Source organism: Podarcis filfolensis (genome assembly GCF_964270895.1).
Source record: "Podarcis filfolensis genome assembly, chromosome: 1".
NCBI lineage: Eukaryota > Metazoa > Chordata > Lepidosauria > Squamata > Lacertidae > Podarcis > Podarcis filfolensis.
Genome location: NC_139604.1, coordinates 76,532,499 through 76,556,395, shown reverse-complemented (window position 1 = coordinate 76,556,395; position 23,897 = coordinate 76,532,499). Strand labels below are relative to the sequence as shown.

The 23,897-nt window shown below is 41.0% G+C and overlaps 2 protein-coding genes and 1 long non-coding RNA gene across 8 annotated transcripts in view; 1 reads left to right on the top strand and 2 right to left on the bottom strand.

Moving 5' to 3' along the window:
- Nucleotides 1–5,352, top strand: part of NELL1 (neural EGFL like 1) — a 374,882-nt gene extending 369,530 nt beyond the window's left edge. For all 4 annotated transcript variants that reach the window (XM_083598461.1, XM_083598460.1, XM_083598463.1 and 1 more), the window contains one exon: nt 2,756–5,352. In XM_083598461.1, the coding sequence (XP_083454587.1) occupies nt 2,756–2,806 (51 nt within the window). In that variant the 3' untranslated portion in view covers nt 2,807–5,352. The remainder of the gene's footprint in view (nt 1–2,755) is intronic.
- Nucleotides 1–23,897, bottom strand: part of LOC310756441 — a 56,436-nt gene that overhangs the window by 12,688 nt on the left and 19,851 nt on the right. For all 3 annotated transcript variants that reach the window (XR_014544876.1, XR_014544877.1, XR_014544878.1), the window contains exon 2: nt 12,399–12,461. This is a non-coding gene — a long non-coding RNA (uncharacterized lncRNA). The remainder of the gene's footprint in view (nt 1–12,398; nt 12,462–23,897) is intronic.
- Nucleotides 8,349–9,812, bottom strand: LOC310746448 (calumenin-like). Its single transcript, XM_083580171.1, has one exon. It carries the CDS (start codon nt 9,736–9,738, stop codon nt 8,794–8,796), a length of 945 nt encoding a protein of 314 aa, XP_083436297.1. The 5' UTR covers nt 9,739–9,812; the 3' UTR covers nt 8,349–8,793.

Here is a 23,897-nt window from a genome sequence, read left to right as displayed (position 1 = left end):
CACAACTTTCTAAAGCCATTATAGTTTAGGGCAAGAAGATTTCATTGTGAATGTAACTGATACCAAAATTACATCCTTTTGAGAAATCATATTTATCACTTCATCCACTTTAGCTTTCAGAAATACTGTAATGCACTTACTGCAATTAGCATCCGTTATCATCCAAGGTTATGCTTTTTATTTCAAATGAGAAGAAAATGAAAGTGTACCAAAATAGTAACTTTTTACAGTGACTAACATGCAGCACTTGAGCAATGCATGTTAATCAAATAATGATTTCTTGTTCTTTTTACACCATCTTCCTGGACGGAATTGCTTTCCTTTGATCCTTTCTAGATCACTGAAAGTACCAAATGCTGTTTTATGAAATGCTGTATAAAATACTGTAACAGGGTATTCTTCGCCATTTTCTCATGCACAGTGCAGCAATAAGCCATGGCTGGAGTATTTGAGCTTTAATTCATTTGATTTGCTTTCCTGCCCTTGGGGCTCTTTCCCTGAGGCATTGCGCTGAGCTGTGACAGGGGAATATAGTTGCTTCCATTTGTGTATCTCTGAGGTTCAGATGTCACAGACTCAAATCATATGGCAGCAGAGATAGGATTAGTATGGTATTGGATTTGCTCTGTTTGCCATGTGGATTAAGAGTTCCATGCACCTGGTGAAAGCAGGCAGGAAGCTGCTCTGTATATCAGACACTTGAAGAGGCATCTTTGTTAGTTCCTTCTTAACAGAACATACTGTCCCAAGTTACCTGAACAAACTTAATAAAATCAAACTCAACATGATGAGTAGATATAAGTAACTCCATGACTGCAAACCAAATGTACACATCAGTTAAGTCATTAAGAATCTGTAGCTTGTGAATTCCAGCTATAGTTGTAGCTCTTAGTTATCTAAACACCGTTCCCTTTAACCCCAATGATTCCTGAAAATTATTGTGACTGTACCTCACCAAAAGAAGTACCAAACAAGATCATTTCATAATTCAAAACTCCGGATATAGAGATATAATTCCACTGGTCCAAATGGTTCAGTCTGCACAAGAGGCTATCCCAATCAGTAGTAACTAGGGGGCAAGTATCCTAGGCTGCAAGCCTAACCCCACTTACCTGGGAGTAAGCCCCATGGCATTTGGTAGCACTTGCAGCTGAGTAGACAAGGTTAAAACTGCACCGATTCTTAAGGGGGTGGGGAGTTACCTGCTTCTCTTTGAACCACTTCAGTATTCCTATGTTAGAATGCCAAGCTTTTGGTCTGCTAAGCTTTCAGAGTGGTAATTCAATTTCACAAGAATGTGCCTAAGAATATGTTTAGTAGAATGAATCTAACTAGTTGGAAGTAAGCAAACCTTACTAAAACAAGACTTTTTGGAACTGACCATTTAGCCTGAGAAAATAATAATTCCCATTTTCCATCAGAGAACAGCTAAGAGGCTGCACATGTGAGAAAGAATCATCTCTCAGGAAATATATCTATGTTTCAAAGAAAAATAATAATATTAGTACTCATGCCAAGAAAATACTGCAAACTATCTCTAAGCAAAGAAGAGAGTTGGAGGAAGAAGTATAGGAAGATTCTGTATAGCTGCTCTTATTTAATTTTACTAAACTGAAAAGAAAATTGTTGCCATCTAACCAACAGAATCTGAATCAACATTTTTCGGCATCAAAGTAAATCACCCACCCTCCTTAGAACAGTCAACTTTATACATTATCATGGGCGAGTCTATAGAATGGCATAAGTCTTCCCATCATGCAAATAGCCTCCAGTTTAAGTGAAGCAGCTCTGTGTAAATGGCTGCTTGTGCAGAAATTCACTTCATATGATCTGTTTTCCCCGCCCCCTTTTTTTTGAAGGGTAATAATGTGAACAGAACCTTTGTGGAATTAGATTTTGCATATGAGAGCCAAGAGTCACATGATCTATTTATTGAGCAGCATTTATAAACTGGTTAATGTTTTTAAAAAATCTTAGTGGTGTATAGTCTAAAACATATATCATTAAATCAAGAACACACACAAAACCTCCTAAAAGCCAATGAAACAGGCAATAGAAAAACATACCCTATGGTGCAGGATACACTGCCACAGGTAGAATTTCCTGAGATGATCTAAGTAATTTTCAGGTCTAGACAGGGGCAGGTGGTCTTTCAGGTAACCTAGTCCCAAGTTGTATGTTAACAAGAAGACCTTGAACGCATGGCCGCTGATTGGCAGCCACTGCAGTTCCCTCACCTCAGGTGTAATATGGCCATAGCATTCTGCACTAGCTGCAGCTCCTAGCCCAATCTCAAGGAAAGCCCTACATGAGCACACTGCAGTAGTCCAATCGTGAGGTTATCAACACATGAATCACAGTGACTAAGTGATCTCTGTCCAGGAAAGGGCGTAGCTAACATACCCGCACAAGCTAGTAATAGGTCCTCCTCACCCCAGAGATCACCTGAGTCTCCAGCAACAGAGATGGTGTTGCATCCCTCAATTTGAACAGCTGTTCCTACAGAGAGAGTGCAACGCCATCTATGTGATGGAGGAGTTCTGCCATCCCTCCACTATCTTACTGCAGCACTAGTCCCTGGTAAACGCCCAAAGCAGGACTGTTGACAATAAAAAAAAGTCTTAGGGGGACTGAATTGCAAAATGCTCATTTCCTGAGTCTACTTTTTTAGAGCCCATGTCATAATAGTCATATTCACTGGTTCTGCTAATAGCGTTAATGCATCTTATTTTCTTTGTTTTCTTTCTCCTCACAGAATGGAAATGTGTGCTGCTCTGTGGATTTAGAATGTCTTCACAATAACTGAAGTATAAAGCTGGGACTATTATTTTCGTGAGGCAAACGGATGCAACTTCCCACTTGCAAAATGAATGCAGTTGTAAGAGATGGGAGTTTTATACAATAGACAATTACCAAAGTCTCCGTCTGAGGAAGATATTTGGGAGTTGCCTTTGGGACCTACCACTACATGCTCAACCTTGCTAGGCTTCTCTCGGGTGACTTTTACAGTACAATACATATAAATCAATGGTTGTTAAAAAGTTTTGAGTGTTGTAAATTACACCCTTTTCCTGTCAAATCATTTGCAAATGCATTGAAATTATTTCATCAGTAAAATACAATGTATTGATTTGTTTACTTTGTGTACAAAACCAACATTATGGAAACTCCCATTTTATTTTAGGTTAGATCAAGGTCCTACAAAATAAGGCTGCCTGTTGTGGTTTAGTCCCATACTATTGCCTATTTAGTTCTGAGGTCCCTGTTCGGATGTATTTATGAAAATATGTATGTATGTACAGTCAAATTGCATAGTACTTATATTTCATAGCTGTCAAACATTGTAAAACATTCCAAGGTACATTTGACTTGTACAGGCTGGAAGTAATCAAACCTCAGCCTATCTTTATGAAAGAAACACACAAATATATAAAAAGGGATAATGTCACAAGTTTAATGAAGTGGCAAAAAGCATATTTTTTTTGCAGACAAAAGAGCTAACAGCAAAATTCCTGTGTGGAGGGGAAAAGAAAGGATGACACAGTTTTCATCAGTAGTGCTCCAGAACGTACCCAGAAAACCATGGCATTTATCAACATTAGGCTTAGCAGAATTTGTAGTTTGCAAGTCAAACAACAAATATTGGATGTTGGTGTAATTCAGTTAGGGTTGTGAAGCATTCAATAAAGCAATCAAAGGGCTTTTCACTTCTAGATTTTAAGTGAATGGGTGAGATTTTGATATCTGTTAAACTGTTATATGTTTATAATCTCTCCCCCATGTAGTTGCTTTAGCATAATAAAGTCTGCCATCCTCCATTATGTATGCCATAACGAACAAGTTCATCTCTATTTGTACTGTGTTAGAGCTTACAAGGAACAGTGTAAATGTCACTGCATTTAACTATAATTTCAGCATACATCACCTTGGCAGTATGCTAGCCTTGGAAGAAAGGTGGACCACGCCACGTTCCAGTTTTCATTAAATGTAATATATTCACCAAACAACCTTGTCCCCATTTCCCACATCTTCTGACATTCAAAAAAGATCTAATTTATTAAGTTAGCCATCTGTAAAACGCTGTTTAAAATCCTAAACTTAACCAGAATTGTAATTAAAACTTTGAAATGTGCACAAAGGTTAAGTTTGAATGATAGGTAGCTGCTTTGATTTTGCAAGGCTAAGATGTCGATAGCGCTAAAGCAAAATCTGTCTCAGCTTAAAACTTCAATAGATTCAGTCCTATCCAACTGGTTCCCATGCATAGATTGCCTCCCACAGCATAGCAGGTACACCAGACTGCTCAGTGGGAATTGGGAAGGTAACCCCGCCCCCCCACTTCCAGATAGGCTAGTTGCATACAATGTCAACCTTGATATTTGAATCTATGAGTGCAGCAACAGGATATGTTTGTTTGCTTATTTATTGATCTACCAAAAACAAAAACCAACCTTGTTTCCTTTTCACTACATTTGCTAAGCAGAGGGGGAAGGGACATGCAAACACTCCTGCACTCCTAGAACTTAGAGCTGAGGTCACCGTGTTTTCAAAGTGCTTCCTGTTCTCATTCTGCTTTTGCTGTGCGAGATACTCTTCATTTTCACTGTTTATATCTAAACTGCTTGGCCAGAACGAGAGTCTGGTGGTAAGCTTAGCAAGTACACATTACATTTGTGGAACAACTGTTTTAATCAAGAACTGTAAAACTGATTTCTAAAAGCCATGGTAGAGTATCTGCAGTGAAAGAATAGTGGACATTGTTCTATGTTATATCATGCACAGAGCATTCTACTAAAGGCGTATTGCAGAACATTATGGAAGGTCTGCAGTCATGTGAACTTTTTGAAGCCTATTATAGGAATGGATTTTTAAAAATGAATATGACAACACATTCATGCTCTATCACAGTATATTTTTAGCATCCAACATAAAAATAAACACTTCAGGTCAGTTGTTCTGGTACACAGGTGGGTCTAGTGGTTAATGGTGCAGGCCCTGCTTTTGTTTTCCTCTAATGTCCGAGAATTCCTTTATGCAAAAACCCTGAAGACAACAAAGAAGGCCCTATTTGTATGGGACTCCATGCCAGCAGAGTTTGTCTTTTCTTTCTATCAGTTGCCCCCTTTTTAGCATCCCTTATGTGTTGATTTTCATTGTTTTAATGACGGTATTATAAAGTTGTGTTTTATAGGATCCACAAAGGACATTTGTAAATCGCATCATTAATCCATTTTGTAAATCATGTTGTAAACCCCAATGGTAATTCAACTGAAGGAGATGATGCAGTGGTTTGGGATGTAAAAGGGAGTGATTTAAAACTTGTGGCATCTAAATAAACTCCTATGTACAGATTTCCTGGCCTCAGCCTTTTTTTCTTTGAAACTGTGCATGCATTGCAAACATGTTAATAATATGAAGAGAGGGATGCTGGATCAGGCCCTTCTAGCTCAGCATCCATTCTTATGGTGGCCAGAAGCCTATGGAAAACCCACAAGCACTTCTTCCCCCCCACCTGTGTTTCTACACAAGTAGCATTCCGGGGCATGCTTCCTCAGATGTTAGAGGCAGCACACAGCCATTAATAGCCTTTTCTTGTCTAACTTTTTAAAGACCATCACTACAGCTTGTAGGAGAGAGTTCCATATTTAAACTGTGTTTTATGGAGACCCACTTCCTATTTGTCTGTCCCGAATTTTCTAACAATTTGTGTCCTTTGGATGTCCCTAAGTCCTAGTACTATGAGAAAAGTAGGGAGTTTTCTCTGTCCACTGCTCCACACCACACATGAATTGAAACCGCACTCTCAGGTGCCACCTTCACTCTTTTCCTAAACCAAAAGCCTCAGTTGCTTTTTCCCATGGGAGAGTTTCTCCAGCCCCTTAAACATTTTAGTTGCTCTCCTCTCTCTCTTTCTTTCTCTCTCTCTCTCTCTCTCTCTCTCTCTCTCTCTCTCAGCTTGATTAGAAGTATAAGTGTATATAATGCTCAAGCCTCTCATGGAAATAAGGAGGAAAAGTACAATTTTGAAAGAATGGTGGTAATTCTCTTTTTTTTTTTTTTTGGATGTAAACAGTTTTTATTAAGACACCATCTTTATGTTGTACATTATATAAAACTCCATTTACACTCTACCAAAAAAAAAAGTCATCGCCTAAAAAGGTGGACCATGAAGAGCTTTGGGGCATGCGAATAACGAGTTTCTGTGGCCACCAGGTTCATATCTGCTTTGATAATAAAGATTGTGCAAGGAGTTAACACGGCGGAGTATAAAAATCAAGATACACGTGGCAGAAAGCCCTGACTGACAGAATTCTGCTTCGGCCATTTTTTTTCTGCAGTGGGGATTAAGTTTTTGTGTGTGTGTGTGTGTGTGTGTGTGTGTGTGTGTTTTTACAGCACACATCTGCACAGCAGCACTCCTGAAACTTTGGCTCATCAGTGCTAAAAAGAAGCATCACAGGCGTACATCCCCGAAGGTACCTGCTCCCGATATCAGTCACGCCAACAGAGCCAGCTAGGTTGCATGCGCACACAAGCAAACACCCCCCTCCTCGCTGCCAAATCTGCAGGTCAGAATTTCCAGGGGTGGCGGTGGGACATAGGCTACAGGGGAGAGGAGGTGGCTTTTGCATCAGAGTGAAAATATGCAAGCGTGGGAAGGAAAATGCAATTGTGGTGCAGATGCACCTTCGTTAGTGTTCAACAAAGAAGCTGGGAAGCAAACAATGGCAACAGCTCCCTTTCCCGACTCAAGTCTTCACATCTGGGCAAGGAGAAGCAATGTTTCATAAACTCGCTGCCCCTCTCCAATTCTCTGTGGCGAAGCAAATGGGACCGAGGTCCTCTACATGGGTGTTTCGTTCTCCCACCGTCTGGCACCTTGCTTGACCAGGATGCACCTCCTTTCCTGAAACTGGGAAACGAGGAATGCCCTGCTGTTTCGTTATGAGCGGAAGCCCAGGCTCACGACACACTGATCTTATGAAATCCTGGATTCTTTCAATGCCTGGTTTCATGAGCATTGCTTTCCTGTTCCCGGCACCAAGTTTATTAACTGAAAGGAAGAGGTTAGTTGGAATTGAGAGGTGTAGGTAGTGTTTTGAAGATTTCTGCCCTTGGAGCTGTCGTGGCTCAAAGGAAATTTGGGGGCGGGGGAATTTTACCAAACCACTCATGATTATGACAGTTATTTAGTGCAGGCCAGAGGGAGAGGTTGGCCTTTGGTGTTCAGGAGGCTCGCAGGGAGAAGTGTCTTAAGCGAATAAGGGCAGCCTATCTTAGCCTGCTGCCCTCCAGACAGTTTGGATGAAAAGTTCTGGGACCGTCACGCAAAACCTTTGGAGAAAGCTGGGGAAGACAGGCCTGAAACCCTGGGACCAGGGACCAGCAGTCGTGCTGAGCACTGATCACATTCTCATTCAATGGGCTTGTGGGGGGAGCCATTGCTGGTGGGCTGAACCCAGGAAACCTGCATGAGCAAACCCAGCAAACTGGTCCCAGAATGGGAACTTGAGAGCGTCAGCTTCAAAAGGCCGAGATCCCATGTTGCACCCTGGGACCCGAGAGGAAGAAGAGAGGGCGTGTGGTTTGCCTTTTCTGAGGTAAGGAGAAGGCCCTCGCCCAGGCAGACTAGGCAGCTGGGGGCCATGCATTTTGCATAAAGGACAGAGATTCCCTCTCTACTTTTGGATGCACGTTTTCACACCGGGGTTCCTTTTTGGCAGGGAAGCCTGATTTTTTAAAAAAGAAAAGGTAAAGGCACTTCAAAAATGAAGGACTTCCATGTGCGTCTAACTGCCACATTATTCTCCTGGCCCGCTTGACGCCCGTACGGCATTCGCCCACTTGAGGCACCAGCTGCTCACTGTTCTAAGCAGAGGCAGGCCCAGGCGAACAGCAAACCAGGAGGATAAAAGGTGGAGATGATTTGGCTTTCATAACCAAGTCCGGGGGGTGGGAGGTGGTGAATGCCCTGAATGGAGGGTTGTAGCAGCACTGGCCAAAGTCCTCTACCCCATCTGCAAGGGGGCTGGATGATCCCAGCTCCTGGGGGCAGCACAAGCACCAAGAATTAATACTTGGGGCGAAGCAGGGATGCCACAACTCCTCTTGTTGAAGGGTACCATAGTTAATGTACAGCCTTCGGCAAACCTTCCTAACTCAGGTGTGGGAGGTGCATTGTGGGAAAATCCTCTTTCACTGGAAGATAACAGTAGTAAAGTTGAACTGGAAGCATCTGTTGTTGAAATTTTCCGCTAGGCCCTTCGAGATGGGCTGGAGGCAATCACCCCAGTTCAAAACAGTAATAGGGGGAAGAAACTAGAAGACTGAAGCTTTCTCGTGTGTCCTCCATGGCCCTCCTTGTTCTCTGGCATTTTGCGATTGGATTTTGTAGCTAGGCACACACACACACACTCACAGGGGGAGGTCAGTTAGGGGGAGCTAGTGTTGCTCTAGGGCTAATGTTTCAGGATATGCATTCTTCATCTCACATGGGACCAAAAATAAAATACAAAAATAAAACAGAACTTTGTTAGACAAAAAAATTAAACCCAAAAATGCAAATCTATAAAACAAAACAACCCATTTGTTGCAAGTTAAAAGTTGCTTGTCAAAACACTGAGCTCCCGTCCCCATGGAAAGGAGTAGCAAAGGAAGGACGGGAGAGGTTTATTCTCGTTTTTCCACGTTGTTGCCTGAAACTGCCAGTCTCAGTAGTGAGAGAGAGTTCTTTGCGTTATTCCAGAAACCGTAAAAAATAAATTACTTTCTTCCTCTTTTCCTCCTCTCTGGCTAAGAACTCGTCGTGGGTTCCCCAAAGTCCATAGCCTGGCTGCCCACAAACAAGTCGTACTTGTCCACAATTTCCTCTTTGCTGAGTTTGCCATCCTTGTTCTGATCCGACTCGTAAACGAGGTGCCGTGCTTCTGCCTCGGCGTGATCGTAGTCTGAGGGGAGGATCCAGTCCTTGGTCTCCTCCTTGTCCATCTTCCCGTCGCGGTTCTTGTCCTGGAACTCTACAAATTGCTCTCGCTCTGTCTTCACCCACTCGGGCTCTTCGGCGTCGCCGTCGTGGCTGTACATGTCGCCTGTGTACTCTTCCAAGTCAATGAAGCCATCCCCGTTCTTGTCAATGTCCTCCATAGTTTCCTGCACAACTATATTCTTCATGTATTCGTATTCTTCAGGATGCAGAAAAGCAGTGAACTCTTCCTTGGTAGCAATCAGGTCGCCGTCCTTGTCAGCCATCTTGAACCTCTGCTCATCTCTCACCATCATCTGCTTGTAGTTAAAGCCATCGTCGGGGTCAGGGTCGTCTAAGATGTAGCCGTAGGTGGCATTTTTATACTCTTCCCAGGAAATGAGCCTGTCCTCATTGAGGTCGTGCCCCTTCCACTGGCGCTCTACATCCTCGTAAATCCAGCGCTTTTGGGCAAATTTAATCCAGTCTTTTAGCTCTTCGGGAGTTACAAACCCGTCCTTGTCTTCATCTATTTTACTTACAATCTTTCCCAGCCTCTCCTTGCTCTCTTCTGGCGTCAGCTGGTCAAAGGTCTTGGCCTCATCTGCACCCAGGAAGGCGTCGTGGTCATAGTCAAAGTTCTGTGCATCATCATGGACCTTGTTGCTGAGCTGAGGTTCATGGTGGATGCGATCCTTCTTCTTGGTGGGTTTGCTCAGAACGCAGGCGGTCCACAGGGACAGGTACAAAACGACCTGCCGAACAGCCACAACCATGGTGATATCCTTCCCCCTCCTGCTGCCGTGGCCGCCGCCGCCTCGGCTCCCTCCGCTTCTCCCCCTCACGACAACCGTAATTCTCTTTCATGATTCAACCACATTCACACATACAATAAATTTTGACAATTCCCAGATTACTCAATTAATGCTAATGACTTCTCCATTGCCTAATTGCTATGAATCTCTACCAATGCAAATGCATCTCACAGTATGTTCACCAATCCGTCTTTCACTTCTGAAAACACAGATTTTCTGCAAACATTCCTTCAGGGATATATGTACTGTCCTTCTAACAAGAAGGCAGTTTGTTTATACTTGGACGTTTTCCATTTTTATTCATTGCTTGCTCTTGACTACTTATTAATCTCTTCTGACCTTTGGATTTTCAGCAGCTTAACCCCCTTGCACTGATTTCTTGACTTTTTGAAAGCTAACCAAGAGCTAAGGCAAAACTCTTACTCAGCCACAATGCCTGTAGGTGAACTTTGGCCGCTCACTGTCTCTCTTATACAGCTATTGTGAGGATGAAAGGGGTGTGTGTTTACAAAGCACATCACCCTGGGAGGGTGGGATAGAAATGTAATTGGTAAAACAATAAATAATCCTAATAATTAAAGGACAATACCTCCACTATAGTCTTATTTGTAGGTAGTGGATTCCAGTTTAAAATTATCACCACTGCATTCTGTGTCATGTGAAGCTTCTAAATACTTTTTCAAATGCAGTCCTAGATTGAACAAGCTGTAGCAGTCCAGCATCAAAAAGGGCACACCTGGTGTACCATTTCATGATGATGATGAACAGACAAAGACAGAAGAATCCTGCTGGATCCCCTACAGACCAGGCAGATGCTTATGGGAAGTCCACAAGCAGGACCTGAATGCAACAGTAATCTCCCCCCAGCAGCTCACATTCAAGCCATGCTGTCTTTGATCTTAGAGGTAGCGTATAGCCTTACCCTCCATGAAAGCCATCTAAGCTGAGAGCCTTCAGTACATCTTATGAAAGCGAATTCCATGGTTTAACATGTGCTCTGTGTGAACGACTACTTCCTTTGCCCTTAATCTCCCACCATTCAGCTTCACCGGATGATTTTGGCCTCTAGTATTACAAGAGAGGGAGAAAAGTGCATCTCTGTCCACATTCTCTATACAATGCAAACCTTTTGTATTCATCTTATCAAATTCTTTTCCAATAATTTAAATAGCCACAAATATTCTAACCTTCTCTCATGGGGGAGCCGTTCTACTCACCACATCATTTTGGTTGCTCTTTTCTGCAGCGTTTCCAGTTTTCTAATACAGTACATAGTATCCCAAGTGTGACTTGTATAAAGGCATTATAATCTTCTCAAATTATTATTTTTATCATTTTCCTAATATTTGACATGGAATTATCCTTTTCACACTACACTGGGATCTACATTTTCACTGACCTATCCACTACAACCTGAAGATTTCTCAAGAGGATGTTCCACAGGCTTGGGTCCACAACACTGAACAAACAGATTTCAATAGTTAAAAGCCACACATATAAACCATGGGTGACCCCCAACAGACTCAAGCTCAATGACTGGACAAGGATATAAGGGGTCCCAGGCCCAAGTTGTTAGGCACCTTGTAAATTAATGCAGGAACTTAAGACCTGGCCCAGCAGCACATGGACACCCAAGCTTTCAATCACCAGCATCATGTGTTCAAATAAGGAACTAACTTAGATCAAGAACTAATGAAACATGACCAATATTTCCAATTAGCAAATATTAGTACATTTCTAAACTTCACGCATGAAAGACTGTTACAGAATTGCCTTCCATTTGACGTGTGCCAAATTTCTATGAAGGCGTTTTTAGTTTGTGATGTTTATTAGCTGAGTGATAATCTGGTTGAATTGCTTTTTTCCAGCTCTGTTAAAAAAATTGCTTATGTGGACTGTTGCTGAGTTGTAAAATTTTGTAATATTCTTTGTACCTTTAAATGTTTTTGACTGTAAGCTGCTTTGGAGGGGCATTTAGACAAGCAACCTAAAAATGTTTTACATAGAACAAACAAATGCGTAAATAGTTAACACATGTAACTTAATTTGCATTAACTTCCCAATCCTATTATGATTTTTTCATAGAAAATAAATTAGTTGCTTTTTTGTAGGTCCGATTGAGTTATTTCCTAAAGCAACAGGTAAAATGTCAAGTATAATGAAAGGAAGGGTGAGCTACACTGAAAGACTTAAATTTCAACCTCTAGGAGAAGTGTGAGAAATTGCAGAATTTATATGTCATAATTAATTAGGAGATTCAAATAATAATTTTCATGCCTTTTATGAGTTGGAATGCTACTGAGGCAATTTGTTATTAGGAGTATGTGATTGTGCTCAGGGAATGCTGAAGCCAGAAAATGTTGAAAAGATCATTAGCTGGATTTGAAACATTGGCAAGTGATGGTGGGGGTAGGGTGGAACAGGAAAATACATAATTGGAGCTCTATTGAATCTATCATTGTAGCTGGACCACTCACTTTATTGTACATTGGTCAGAACAGTTTTTTCACTAACTGTTTTTTCACTGATACAAAAATAGTTTCATTTCTTTCATAGTGGACATAATTTAAATGGCTGTTGAAACTGATCTTGAAGGAACAAGGAAAGAATCTCAGACTTACCTGTCTAGATGCTCCAGCTACAAATCTGGATTGTCACTCTTTTCTTCCATGCCAAGAAGCTCACTGGATAAAAGAAGAGCATAAAGTACAATGATTAACCATTAACCAACGAACCATAACAGAGAACACTGCTAGTATTCAAAGGGTCTCTTAAAAAAAAGGGGGGGAGCTTCCTAGTGAAGCATCTCTGTCACTCAGAGATCTGATAGACTATACTTCGCAGAATACAGGACTACACAGATGTTGCCTCTAATGTAAAACTGTGATTAAAATGAACAAGGCACTTACTGTTCGAAGAAATCCTTTGAGGAACCTGTATCTTTGGCTTTCTGAACTTTCAAGGGACAAAAACTGAATGGTAGGAAGTGCCACAAAACTGCCTCCCCCATGAAAAATAGGAAGGGGGGGTGGCACAGTCAAGACTGTAGCAGAAAATGTGCCTTCTTCACTCTTGCCAAGAATATATTATGAAAGAGCTCCAGCACTTTGGGCTTCCGTTAACCTTCTGGATACAATTTAAGGTTTCTAATTTTGCCACAGATGTCCTTTAGTGACTGAGGCTGTTAAGCCTTGAGACTACATCAATCTCTACGTCCCACTTTAATTTCTAAAATCAGATATGAACGGCTGCTTCATGAAAGCTGATTTTCCTACATAGAAATCAATTCTGTGGATGAAGTGTGTGCTTACAGTGTAACCTAATACATACACAAATGGGCATTGTACATGTAAACAAAACAAAATTTAACATGTTGCATTTCTCACAGGGTATGTTGTATAAAATACTTCCTCATGTGGCTCTCTTCCATATAAGAATTTGCCCTGTATGAAAGTGTTCTGAGCAACATCTTAAGTTTGCCTTGATGACCAAATATGTGCAAACAAACAAGGCATTACAGGCAAGCATTTTCAAGGGTCTCTCTGCAGCTCTGGAACTGTCAATTTGCTATAGCAGGGCTATAATATTGGATGTAGCTCATTATCACTCATTTGTTCTATTCATATCCTGCCGCCTTCTAGATTACCTGACGCATCTAGCTAAAATCTGTATTTTTAGGTTGTATGCTTAAGCAGGCTTATCAAAACACAAGTCTGTCCCCCTTTCTATGGGTGTGACTTCTCTATGATAGGCTGTTACGACGGTCCTGCTCAGGTTGAGCAAGACAGAAATTTAGAATAGATTGCTAATCTCACCTGTGCTATTTTATTAATTTTATTACAGGTTTTAAAAAACAACACTTCATTTTTAAAAATGCTATTTCATTTTACATAAGAAACTAAAAAAAAATTAAATACAAATGTTGACAATCCAAACGTTGATAAGAAAAAAACAAAACATTGAAGAAGCCAGATTTTTAAAAATTAACAGGATTAAAATTAGTAAAGTTACAAAAATCAGGAAGTTTTTTCCTCCATTCCCCTCTTTCTCCCTCCTCACCAACTCTGCAACTCATCAGAGCAGAGAGCACTGGTCCTTATGAAACAGTCTTTGCTTGGACTACTCATAGAATCGTCGAGTTGGAAGGGAATCTGAGGGACATCTAGTCCAACCCCCTGCAGTGCAGGAATCTCAGCTAAGGAATCCATGACAGATTGGCATCCAACCTCTGCTTAAATACCTCCAAGGAAGGAGAGTCCACAACCTCCCGAGGGAGACTGTTCCAATGTCAAACAGTTCTCACTATCAGAAAGTTTTTTCTGTATGTTCAGTTTGAATCTCCTTTCATGTAATGTGAAGCCATTGGTTCAAGTCCTACCCTCTAGAGCAGGAGAAAACAAGCTTGTTCCACTCAGAATGACTATTGACATTTCCTTGGATATTTCCAATTTGCCTGGCCACCAAACAGCAGTAAAATAGTTCCAGACAGACCTCTCCAAGGAGTACATTCTATAACTGGGGAGCCACTATAGAGATTACCATCTCCCTGATCACCGCCCCCCCTTAGTAGGAGCACACACCAGAGATGGTGAACCCACTGGTCCACAGGCCTGATCTAGCCCACCAAACATATCCTCACAGCCTGCCAGCCCAATTCAATTTATTTTCACTGGTTGCATCAGCTGCAGTGCTGAAAAACAAAACAGAAAACCAGTGGCTCTTCTTCGCCAACCACTCCGGAAACAGGAGCTCAGGCTCAAATCAGCACCAGCATCATTTAGGAAAAACTGGAGTAGACCAGAGCACTTCTTGTTACTTGACCACTAAGAGAAGAAGAGGGAAAGGATTTTTGGCAAGGAGGGATGTCAGCAATGCCTGGTCCACCTGACAGCAATCTCATCTCTCCCGAAAATATATGGTAGTGGATAAATAGGCTCAGGATATGCACATGATCAGCGTGTGTTGGTCACAACCTAGTCTCATTTGGAAAGTCTAACAATGGCTATTATGGGAGTTTATGGAGCAGGGTTTTTTGAGTATACGATCCTGAATCAGCAAAGACTGAGCTTAGTATATTCTGAAGGTGAATAGCATAGCTTTTCTTTAGGCACCTGACTGGCATCTTGTGACTCTTGTGTGTATTCATTTTGACCTCGCCCACTGTTGCCACACAGCACCCAATAGGTTTTTAACCAGGCAACGTGACCTTCGGGCTGAAAAAGGTTAGCCACCCATAACATAGGGAGACAAGCTGCCTTTCAAGCATTCCGGTCCTAGACAGGAAAAGGCATTAAAATTTTCAACTGAGCCCAGAAATGGACCATAAACCAATACAACTGGTATAGTATTTGTGTAATATAAACGTGATAAATAAATAAGCTGCAAGGGATAGAACATTTAAGTGTAGAATAATATCTGTATCTCTTGCAATGCCCAAGGAAAAAATATGTTTAGGAATTAAAGTGAAAGTAAAGCATTTACCACTCTTTGATTAAATTTTGATAGAACCTCTAGGAACCATAAAAATTTGCTTTGCAGGCCACATCTGGCCCCCAGTTGGGCATGCCTAGATTAGCACATACAACCAAAGATTGCTGCCTTGATCAGCCTAAATCGTAATGTGCCACAAGCAGAGAGCTGTGGGAGAACCAGGTGCATCAATGAGTGAGTCAAGTTTAATAAGATATGTGATTAGCAGTTCATTAACACAAAAATGAGGAGCAAGTCTCCTGAAGTAAACTAAGCCATTGCTGGGATAAAAGCACTTTTAAGTGAAAGTAGTCAAAAATATTTTTTTCAAGAACGGGGGGGGGGGGGACCTATGATTGCATTTCTCCAGGGTTTATTGCTGATTAAACTGCCAAGTTTTGTTTTGAGTATAGGAAGAAAGTGAGCAAAAATATTTTGATTTCTGAGACAAATAATTACTTGGGGGACTATGAAACTTAAGCAAAAGTCATTCTCAAGAAATGATTGATAAAGCCATCTGGAAAGTTTATTATAAACAACTTCAACAGAAAGCAGTTTCAGAAATCTAGGTAAACAAGTTTGTGATGTATTTAAATATTCTTGTACATAAATGTATATCAAATGACACACAAGCTTGATTTACCTGCAAATATGCATGGACCATGTTTATATAATACTGCTGATCAGGAGAACGGATAAAAGGAGGGAGGATTAAATGGAGAGTAAAGGTCTGCTAAAGGAGCACTACTCTTTATCTTAGCATATGAGATGCAACATCAAAGTGTACGATACCTCTATCACTTGCAGTGCTCAAAAAGAAGAGACTAAATTCACCCTCCCCACACAGCTATAATTGCCAATTTCCTGGCTCTGGCTATGCACTTAAAGCCCTGGTTGCTGGACAGAACTAGGAACCATGCATACTGCACAAATGTATCCTAACTTTGATGCAAAGTTAGGATACATTTCTGAAACCAGCTTTTTCCACATTGCTGGAATAGGGCAGAGATCAACTTTGACAAGAGTAAAATATAGCTCCTTTTTGGTGAAGGAAAATACATCTGACTGTAATTTAAATATTGTACGAGATTCATCTTAAACAGAACAGTTTTAAATCAGTGATTACATCAGTGCCCCATTTTAGAAATGCTTTGATCCATTGTTGAGAATTCTGAGCTGTGGCCTCATTTCTCAGTTTTCATTATGGCCTGTTACCAATTTCAACAGTGCTCATAACCAACTAGCAGATATCTTAAAACAATCATGCAAGTGTCTGACAACGTCCTAGAAGAAGGGCTTTGAGGGGGTTTTGGTAATCAAAGAGGAGCTGTATTAACAGGCTTGCCTTAATAAATATCAGAATATTATACGCCACCCGAATATCCACAAATTGTGTGAGATTCCAGGGGTTGCAGGCATGCTCATTATGGCCTGTGTTCCATTTTGGGATAACGAGGCACAGTAAAGACTCTGGTGTCTTTATGATATATGGTTTATTTACACATATATACAAATTGAGCCTATGATCAACACCCCAAGAGGGTCTGTCCTCCTCCATAAGCACACCATTAGAATCAAAGAACAGCAAAACGCCATCCACTCTGTCTCTTCGATGCAGCTTCTCCCAGCCACAACGTGTTATGGCCACCCCCATTCTCTGCTTGCCAAGCCGCTTGCAAAATGACTTCCTGTTCACTTACGTCATCCACTCTAAAATCCTAAATCCTTTGGGTCTCTGCCCACCAACACACAGCTGCAGGAGGAGTCCCTCCCCTTCTTGTCTGACAGTGTTCGCTGTCTCTTGATAGTTTCCTTGATGGGCCATCACCCAATGGCTTACATTCACCTAGCCCTGCCAGGATAGCCTGGCTTGTTAGCATAAGCTAAACCCAGGAATTTTCAGGTTTGGTGCAGTTTAATAAAACCTTGATTAATTATCAGAATTATGGGTGCCTTTCACTCGCAAACCCCAGCACCCAAGACCTATAGCAATCATTTCATTTATGAATCAATTCCCATGAGGCATCTTGATGATTTTTTTTTTTTACAGTGTAATAATATTTATAATGTTACATATATAATGGCAGTTAAAAACACTTGCATTTCAAAGCCATTTTGGGAAAAAAACTCTAAATATAAAAATAGTTTAAAACTAGAACACATACTTAAAATAAGAGTTCATATCCAGGACTGATAACAGATGTGATATTGATCTGGAAGGCTAATTGAAACTGAACATCTTTAGAAAGCACTGAAAAGCTAATGGAAGGCGGTTGTCTGGGCTGCAGAACGGAGGTCCAAAGCGGAGGTGTTACCACACTAATTCATACGTTAGCTGTTATGTACTGAAGTTCTCACCCTGGGCCAGCAGGGGGATACTGTAGATAGTTATGCAAATGAAGGATTGAAAGTGACATTCAGTGATTGGATAGTTTTAGAAAGTTGCTACAGTTACGTTCTACTGGACCTCTATATAAGCAGGCTGACTGAGCCCTTCAGTTCAGTTCTGTTCTGGCCTCTGAATAAACAAGAGCTGTTTGAAGAATCGCTGTGTCGTCTGATACGTTCACCCACAACTTAACACAGTGGTGCCTCACAAGACAAAATTAATCCACTCCGCGAGTCTCTTCGTCTTGCGGTTTTTTCGTCTTGCGAAGCACGGCTATTAGCGGCTTAGCGGCTATTAACGGCTTAGCGGCTTTAAGAAAAAGGAAACAAACTCGCAAGACGTTTCGTCTTGCGAAGCAAGCCCATAGGGAAATTCGTCTTGCGGAACGACTCAAAAAAACGGAAAACTCTTTCGTCTTGCGCGTTTTTCGTCTTGCGAGGCATTCGTCTTGCGAGGTACCACTGCACTAGCCACGTTTATCCCTTTGTAATGTGTTGTCCCCTAGTACTGATAGCAAGAGGGCTTTTGTAATTCTGGGCTGCATCAATAGGAGTATAGCATCTAGATCAAGGGAAGTAATAGTGCCACTGTATTCTGCTCTGGTCAGACCTCACCTGGAGTACTATGTCCAGTTCTGGGCACCACAGTTCAAGAAGGACACTGACAAACTGGAACGTGTCCAGAGGAGGGCAACCAAAATGGTCAAAGGCCTGGAAACGATGCCTTATGAGGAACGGCTAAGGGAGCTGTTTAGCCTGGAGAAGAGGAGGTTAAGGGGTGATATGATAGCCCTGTTCAAATATATAAAAGGATGTCACATAGAGGAGGGAGAAAGGTTGTTTTCTGCTGCTCCAGAGAAGCGGACACGGAGCAATGGTTCCAAACTACAAGAAAGAAGATTCCACCTAAACATTAGGAAGAACTTCCTGACAGTAAGAGCTGTTTGACAGTGGAATTTGCTGCCAAGGAGTGTGGTGGAGTCTCCTTCTTTGGAGGTCTTTAAGCAGAGGCTTGACAACCATATGTCAGGAGTGCTCTGATGGTGTTTCCTGCTTGGCAGGGGGTTGGACTCAATGGCCCTTGTGGTCTCTTCCAACTCTATGATTCTATGATTCTAAGTACTATGTGTGAGCCTCCTAGGTGCAACACAGGGCTACAGAAGTCCAAAGTTCCCCACTCCTCAGAGTCTTGACCTGGAACAGCCACAATGGAGAAAATCTGAATCAAACTTCTATCAAAAAGTTTACTTTGTCAGTGGCATGTAAAAATAATAGATATATAAAGGAGAATTCATGGATGGGATGCCAAGATCCAAGTTTGGGGCAAGTACTCTTTGGTAAGGGAACCCCAGCAAAGATTTAAAAAACACAAAACATGCAGCAAAGCAAAGCATGGGAATATAGGTTGTTAGACCTTTAAAATATCCCATTTTAAGTTGCTTCCAATGCTACCCACTTCCCTTATCATAGAAAGAGACCACATGTTTGGCAAGGTAAAATTGGCTAACTTACAAACTCTCCAAAGCACAGATTCATGTGCTTTTCCATACAGCATTCAAAAAAAGATGCATATTAAAACTTGGCATAGTTACACTGGTGAAAGTTCTTAAATTATTTGTATAGGAGCTCAAGAGTGGCTTGCAAGAGCCATATGGTCTGAGCTGCAGCAACCAGATCAGAGTTCCTCACATGTTGAGCTTCTCAGATAGACCAAGTGACACAAAATGGTGAGGCTCCATGGGGTATCTGGACACACCATGACAGGTCACAACAGCTGCCTACCATGGAATAGCCAGTTCCTCCCAAGGTGAGCTAAGCCCAGCAGGACAGCTTGTTCTATGATTAGACTTAAGCATGCTGGTTATAGGAGGCTGGTTATTCCACAGAGGTTTTTGTTAACTTTCCTTTTCATGTCTTCATCTGAACATTAACATTCCATGCTATGTCTTTATCTTATGGATACCTGCTTGGAAAGAACTTCACTGTTTCAACCAGGACATTTCACAAAGGTTACCTAAAGAGTTTTGAGATGGTTGCATATGTTGGGTCATCATTTCCTCACTTATACTTGCATATAAATAAGACTTTAAGAGACTCCACAAGCCATTAGAACACAGAACATTCTGTGGCCTCATTACTCCCAGAAAAGCAGTGAAGAAGAACTGAAACTATGGGTGGGGGGAACATTTTTAACAGTAACATTCAAAAACACAAGCAAAATCCTCTTTCTAATAATGCAGTCATTTGCAATTCTGGTAAGGAAAGCCAGTTTTTCAATTCACCAGACTCTAGCAATCAGACACATCCATTTTAATGTTGCTCCTATTTGTATTATTGTGGTGGTGAGAAAAGAAGACAGATTTTCTTTTTTCTTCACTTTCTGGAGCTACATATGCAAATTCCTTTTGCAGTGCATGCCAACATTGGTATGAATATGTATGCCTGGTTCACATCAAGTGCAGGGAAGCACAATGTATTATGCTATTGTCTAGTCATCTGAGTTAGTGCAAGAATCTGCTTACAGCACAATTCTCTTCTGCAAACCTGCATGATTAGGGTAGAACTGCCATACCGTCACAGTTTTTGTATAATAGCATATTGGTTACTATTCAGGACCCCCCCCCCACATTCCTACTTATTGGTATTCAATTGAGGGCTATAATCTGGTCTGAATCACTGCTATGATAGAGATTCTACATGGAACGTGTTTCCCTCCCCCCTCTTTACAACACCTTATTAATCGGACCACAACTAAGAACCACACAACAGAATTACAGGTCAAACCAATGGAATTTAGATTAGCTGCAACTAAGTCCTGCTCCATCACTTTCAATGCACCATTCAGTTCAATCTTATGCATGTTTATTCAAAATTCCTATAGTGAGTTTGCAATTGTAGTCATGATGACAGGTTATTATTTTCTTACTAATGAGTTATTCCTGCAAATAAATATTAATAATTAAAAATTATTAATGCAGAAATAAAAGTACATTGATAAAAATAAATTCCATAGTCCTATAATTTTATAAGGTATTGGTAATATCAGATTACAAATGAAGCTATACTTTCAATGTAATGTGAGTCAGGTGACCACCTTTCTACTCTAAAACAGAAAAGCAATTCCAGAACTCTTTATAATTTATAAAAGGGGTGCCCTTTTTTACCTAATATAAAGTACTATTATATTTCCAATACACCTATAACAAACATTCTGAGTATTGATTCCTACGTAGCCAAAACAGCACTACAGACACACACGACAAGGAGGAATAAGCAAGATTGAAGGAACCCCAGAGTTTGAACAAGGCGCCAGTCAAGCGCATTCCTCATCTCCCAGGCCAATGGCTAACTGAACAATCTGTGGTCTTTTAAACTGTGGGGGTGTTGTTTTTGTTTGTTACTATGTGTTTTTACAGACTACTTTGTGATCCTTGGATGAAGAGTAGTATAGAAATTTAATAAACTACAACAGCTACAGAATGTATTTAGGGGAAAACTTCAAAAGAGTCCATGAGGACTGAGCATGCTTAGTAAGCAAGCAATGCTCACTTATTACTGAGCAGAAAAATGAAAAACACTTATTTAATTTATATTTTTGCCAATTTACTTGGTGTTAGATACCATCGATATATCATTTTCAGTTTCATATAATTTTCTCTTAGACCATAACAGGCTGTAAAATTTATATCCATATTCCCCAATCATTCCCATGCTTTCCCCTATATTATGACCAATATCTATTGCCCAATGTATTATTGAGGATTTTACTTGCTCATCTTTTCTCTCTCATTCCAATATTTTATACATTGTAGACAGCACTTTTACATTGCATTCCAACAGGTCTCTCTCCAGCTGTGATATCTGTTGGGGAACAAATTGACCCATGCTTTCTAGACACAAGTCAGAGAGATTTTCTCCTTGCCCTGATCCTTTCCAAGGGAAAACTGCTTTTTAGCAAGAGGTCAGAACAACTTGGATTTCAGGGGAAACCTGAATTGCCACTTGCTTTGACTGAGCGCTAAAGAGCGGTTTTCCGGGACTTCCGGGTTAGCGCCATCGGCGAAATGGCGGAGTTCCTCCTACCGGAGGAACGGGCTCCATGGAAACTGGGTCTACCCGCCATGGCAAAGGTGGGGACCCGCTAGAAATCCCAGGTGGAAGAAGCCTGGGAACGTGGGGTTCGGCAGAGCACCAGGAGCGCCTCCCCTACTCGCGGGGGACCCCATTTCGGGGCTCCGGAGTGAAGTAGGGTGATTGGCGCGGTGCTGCGAACTGACTGCTATTTTCACGGAGGGAAGCCGCATTGCCATTGCCGGAGAGCGCTGACTTTTTCCTGTCGACAGTTGGATTCTAAACAAGTACCCGTGAGTAGAAACGGAAAATTGGATCAAGAAATATTTTAATTTGGCACCGAAGCGGGAAGGTTCAAAACAGGAAGTCCGCCTTCCGCTTTCTGTAAACAGACTGAAGCAAAAATCTTGTAAGCTAATAGCCTGGAAAGTCACTTTACAAAGGTCGAAATTTCCTTCATTTATAACCATTAAAACCCCCTTGGAAGCAGGAGAAAAGGGGGGGGGGAATTAAACTGTTCAAGCCTGCTGGAGAGGGAGTAAAGGAAAATAAGTTTCCACCGTCTCAAACCTGGGAACGGGGTGCCAGAGACAGAAATTATCGGAGACGTTCATTGACTGTGAATGGAATATTTTGACAGAAAGCAAGAAAAAAGAGAAACAAATTGATTCCAATGCTGCCTGTTGCATTCTAAAGAAACAAAATATTTGAAAACTGAAGGTAACTTTCTTTTGTTGGACATGATTTAAAAAGATGGACACAAATAGAAATTGTATCCTCTAGAGGGAGCTTGTCAAATTGTTGCTGCAGTTTACTTGGGGATTTCACAGCTGCGAGATTAACATCGTGGGACCAGACTGTGACCTTGAATAAAAATGTGTTTGGAAGAAGTCCTGGTGCTTGCTTTTTGCAAGACAAGTGCTTTGTTGGAGCAGTTGCATGAGAAGGTGGATTTGATGAATGAGAAGTTGGACTTGATGACTGTTGCAACTAGTGAATGTGGACAAATAGGGAATATTGACATAGAAATTATACAGGGACCAATCCAGGAAACTGGTTCGACTGGGCAAATGCAAGGGCAGATAATAATGGAGGAAGCTATGGTGCTACCTCAAGCAACACAAATGGTGAGACCCGAGGCCCTGCAGGAGTATAAGCTGCTGTTTTGGAAGAATGAACTTGAATTAGGCCTGAGGGAGTCTGGAGCTGAGGAGGATCTCAACTTTGGAGATATTTTGAAATATGCTGTTAAAGATCTTTTGGATTATATTGATGACTGTGGGGAGTGGGACTGTGGGGAATGGGCTGGTTTGATGTGGGGAGATGGACTTGAATATGGATGGAAATTCCCCGGAGACCTACTCCCTAAGGAGAAAGGAAAGAAACCAAGAAAGAGACCAACAAAAGACAAGGAAAAGTGCAAGTATAAACAAGAAGAAAAAGATCTGCAGAAGGGGCATGGAAGAGACTTAAGAGCCTCGGATATCAGACTACCAGGTTGATGGACTAGATGGAATGGATAATAAGGACTGACACAACCCGAGACCAGGAAGAAGGGACGTTGGATGAAAACTGAAAGAGTCTATAAAGAAATTTTTTTATTTTGGGAATTAGTGTAAAATTAATGAATATTAGGGAGAATGTTGGAATGAAATTGTCTGGCTTTAGCAGAAATGATATAAGGATAAATAAGTATTAAGTTTTTAAGTTTTAAGGTATTTTACGGTATTTTATGGTAAGATAAGGTTAAGGTATTTTATGGTAAGATAAGGTTAAATAAAGTAAGGTAAATTGAACATCAGAATATGGTGAAAGACGGATAGGATGTATAGAGTTAATTAATTGGTTATAAGCTAAAATATAGAAAGGATTTGGTGAAACAATGACTGAATCAGGATACAAAAAAAGGGAGGTGTGAGGAAGTCAGGGAAATAGGCAGATGAAAGATAGGATATGGAATGACTGATTTGTTTTTAACTATTTTTATTTTTCTGTATTTTGTATCTTTTTTTCTTCTTTTTTTCTTCTTTTTTTCTTTTTTCCTTTTCATATTTTTGTATTTCCTCTGAAATTTTAATAAATATTATTAAATAATTAAATATTAAATATTAAATATTAAAAAAAATAAAATAAAGAGCGGTTTTCCGTGGGGCAAAGCAGTGGGAGAACAGGGCCCAGGAATTACCATTCAG

What these genes read in the sequence shown, in the direction of transcription:
- LOC310746448 (XM_083580171.1), bottom strand. Translation starts at nt 9,738, where the DNA reads ATGGTTGTGGCTGTTCGGCAGGTCGTTTTGTACCTGTCCCTGTGGACC.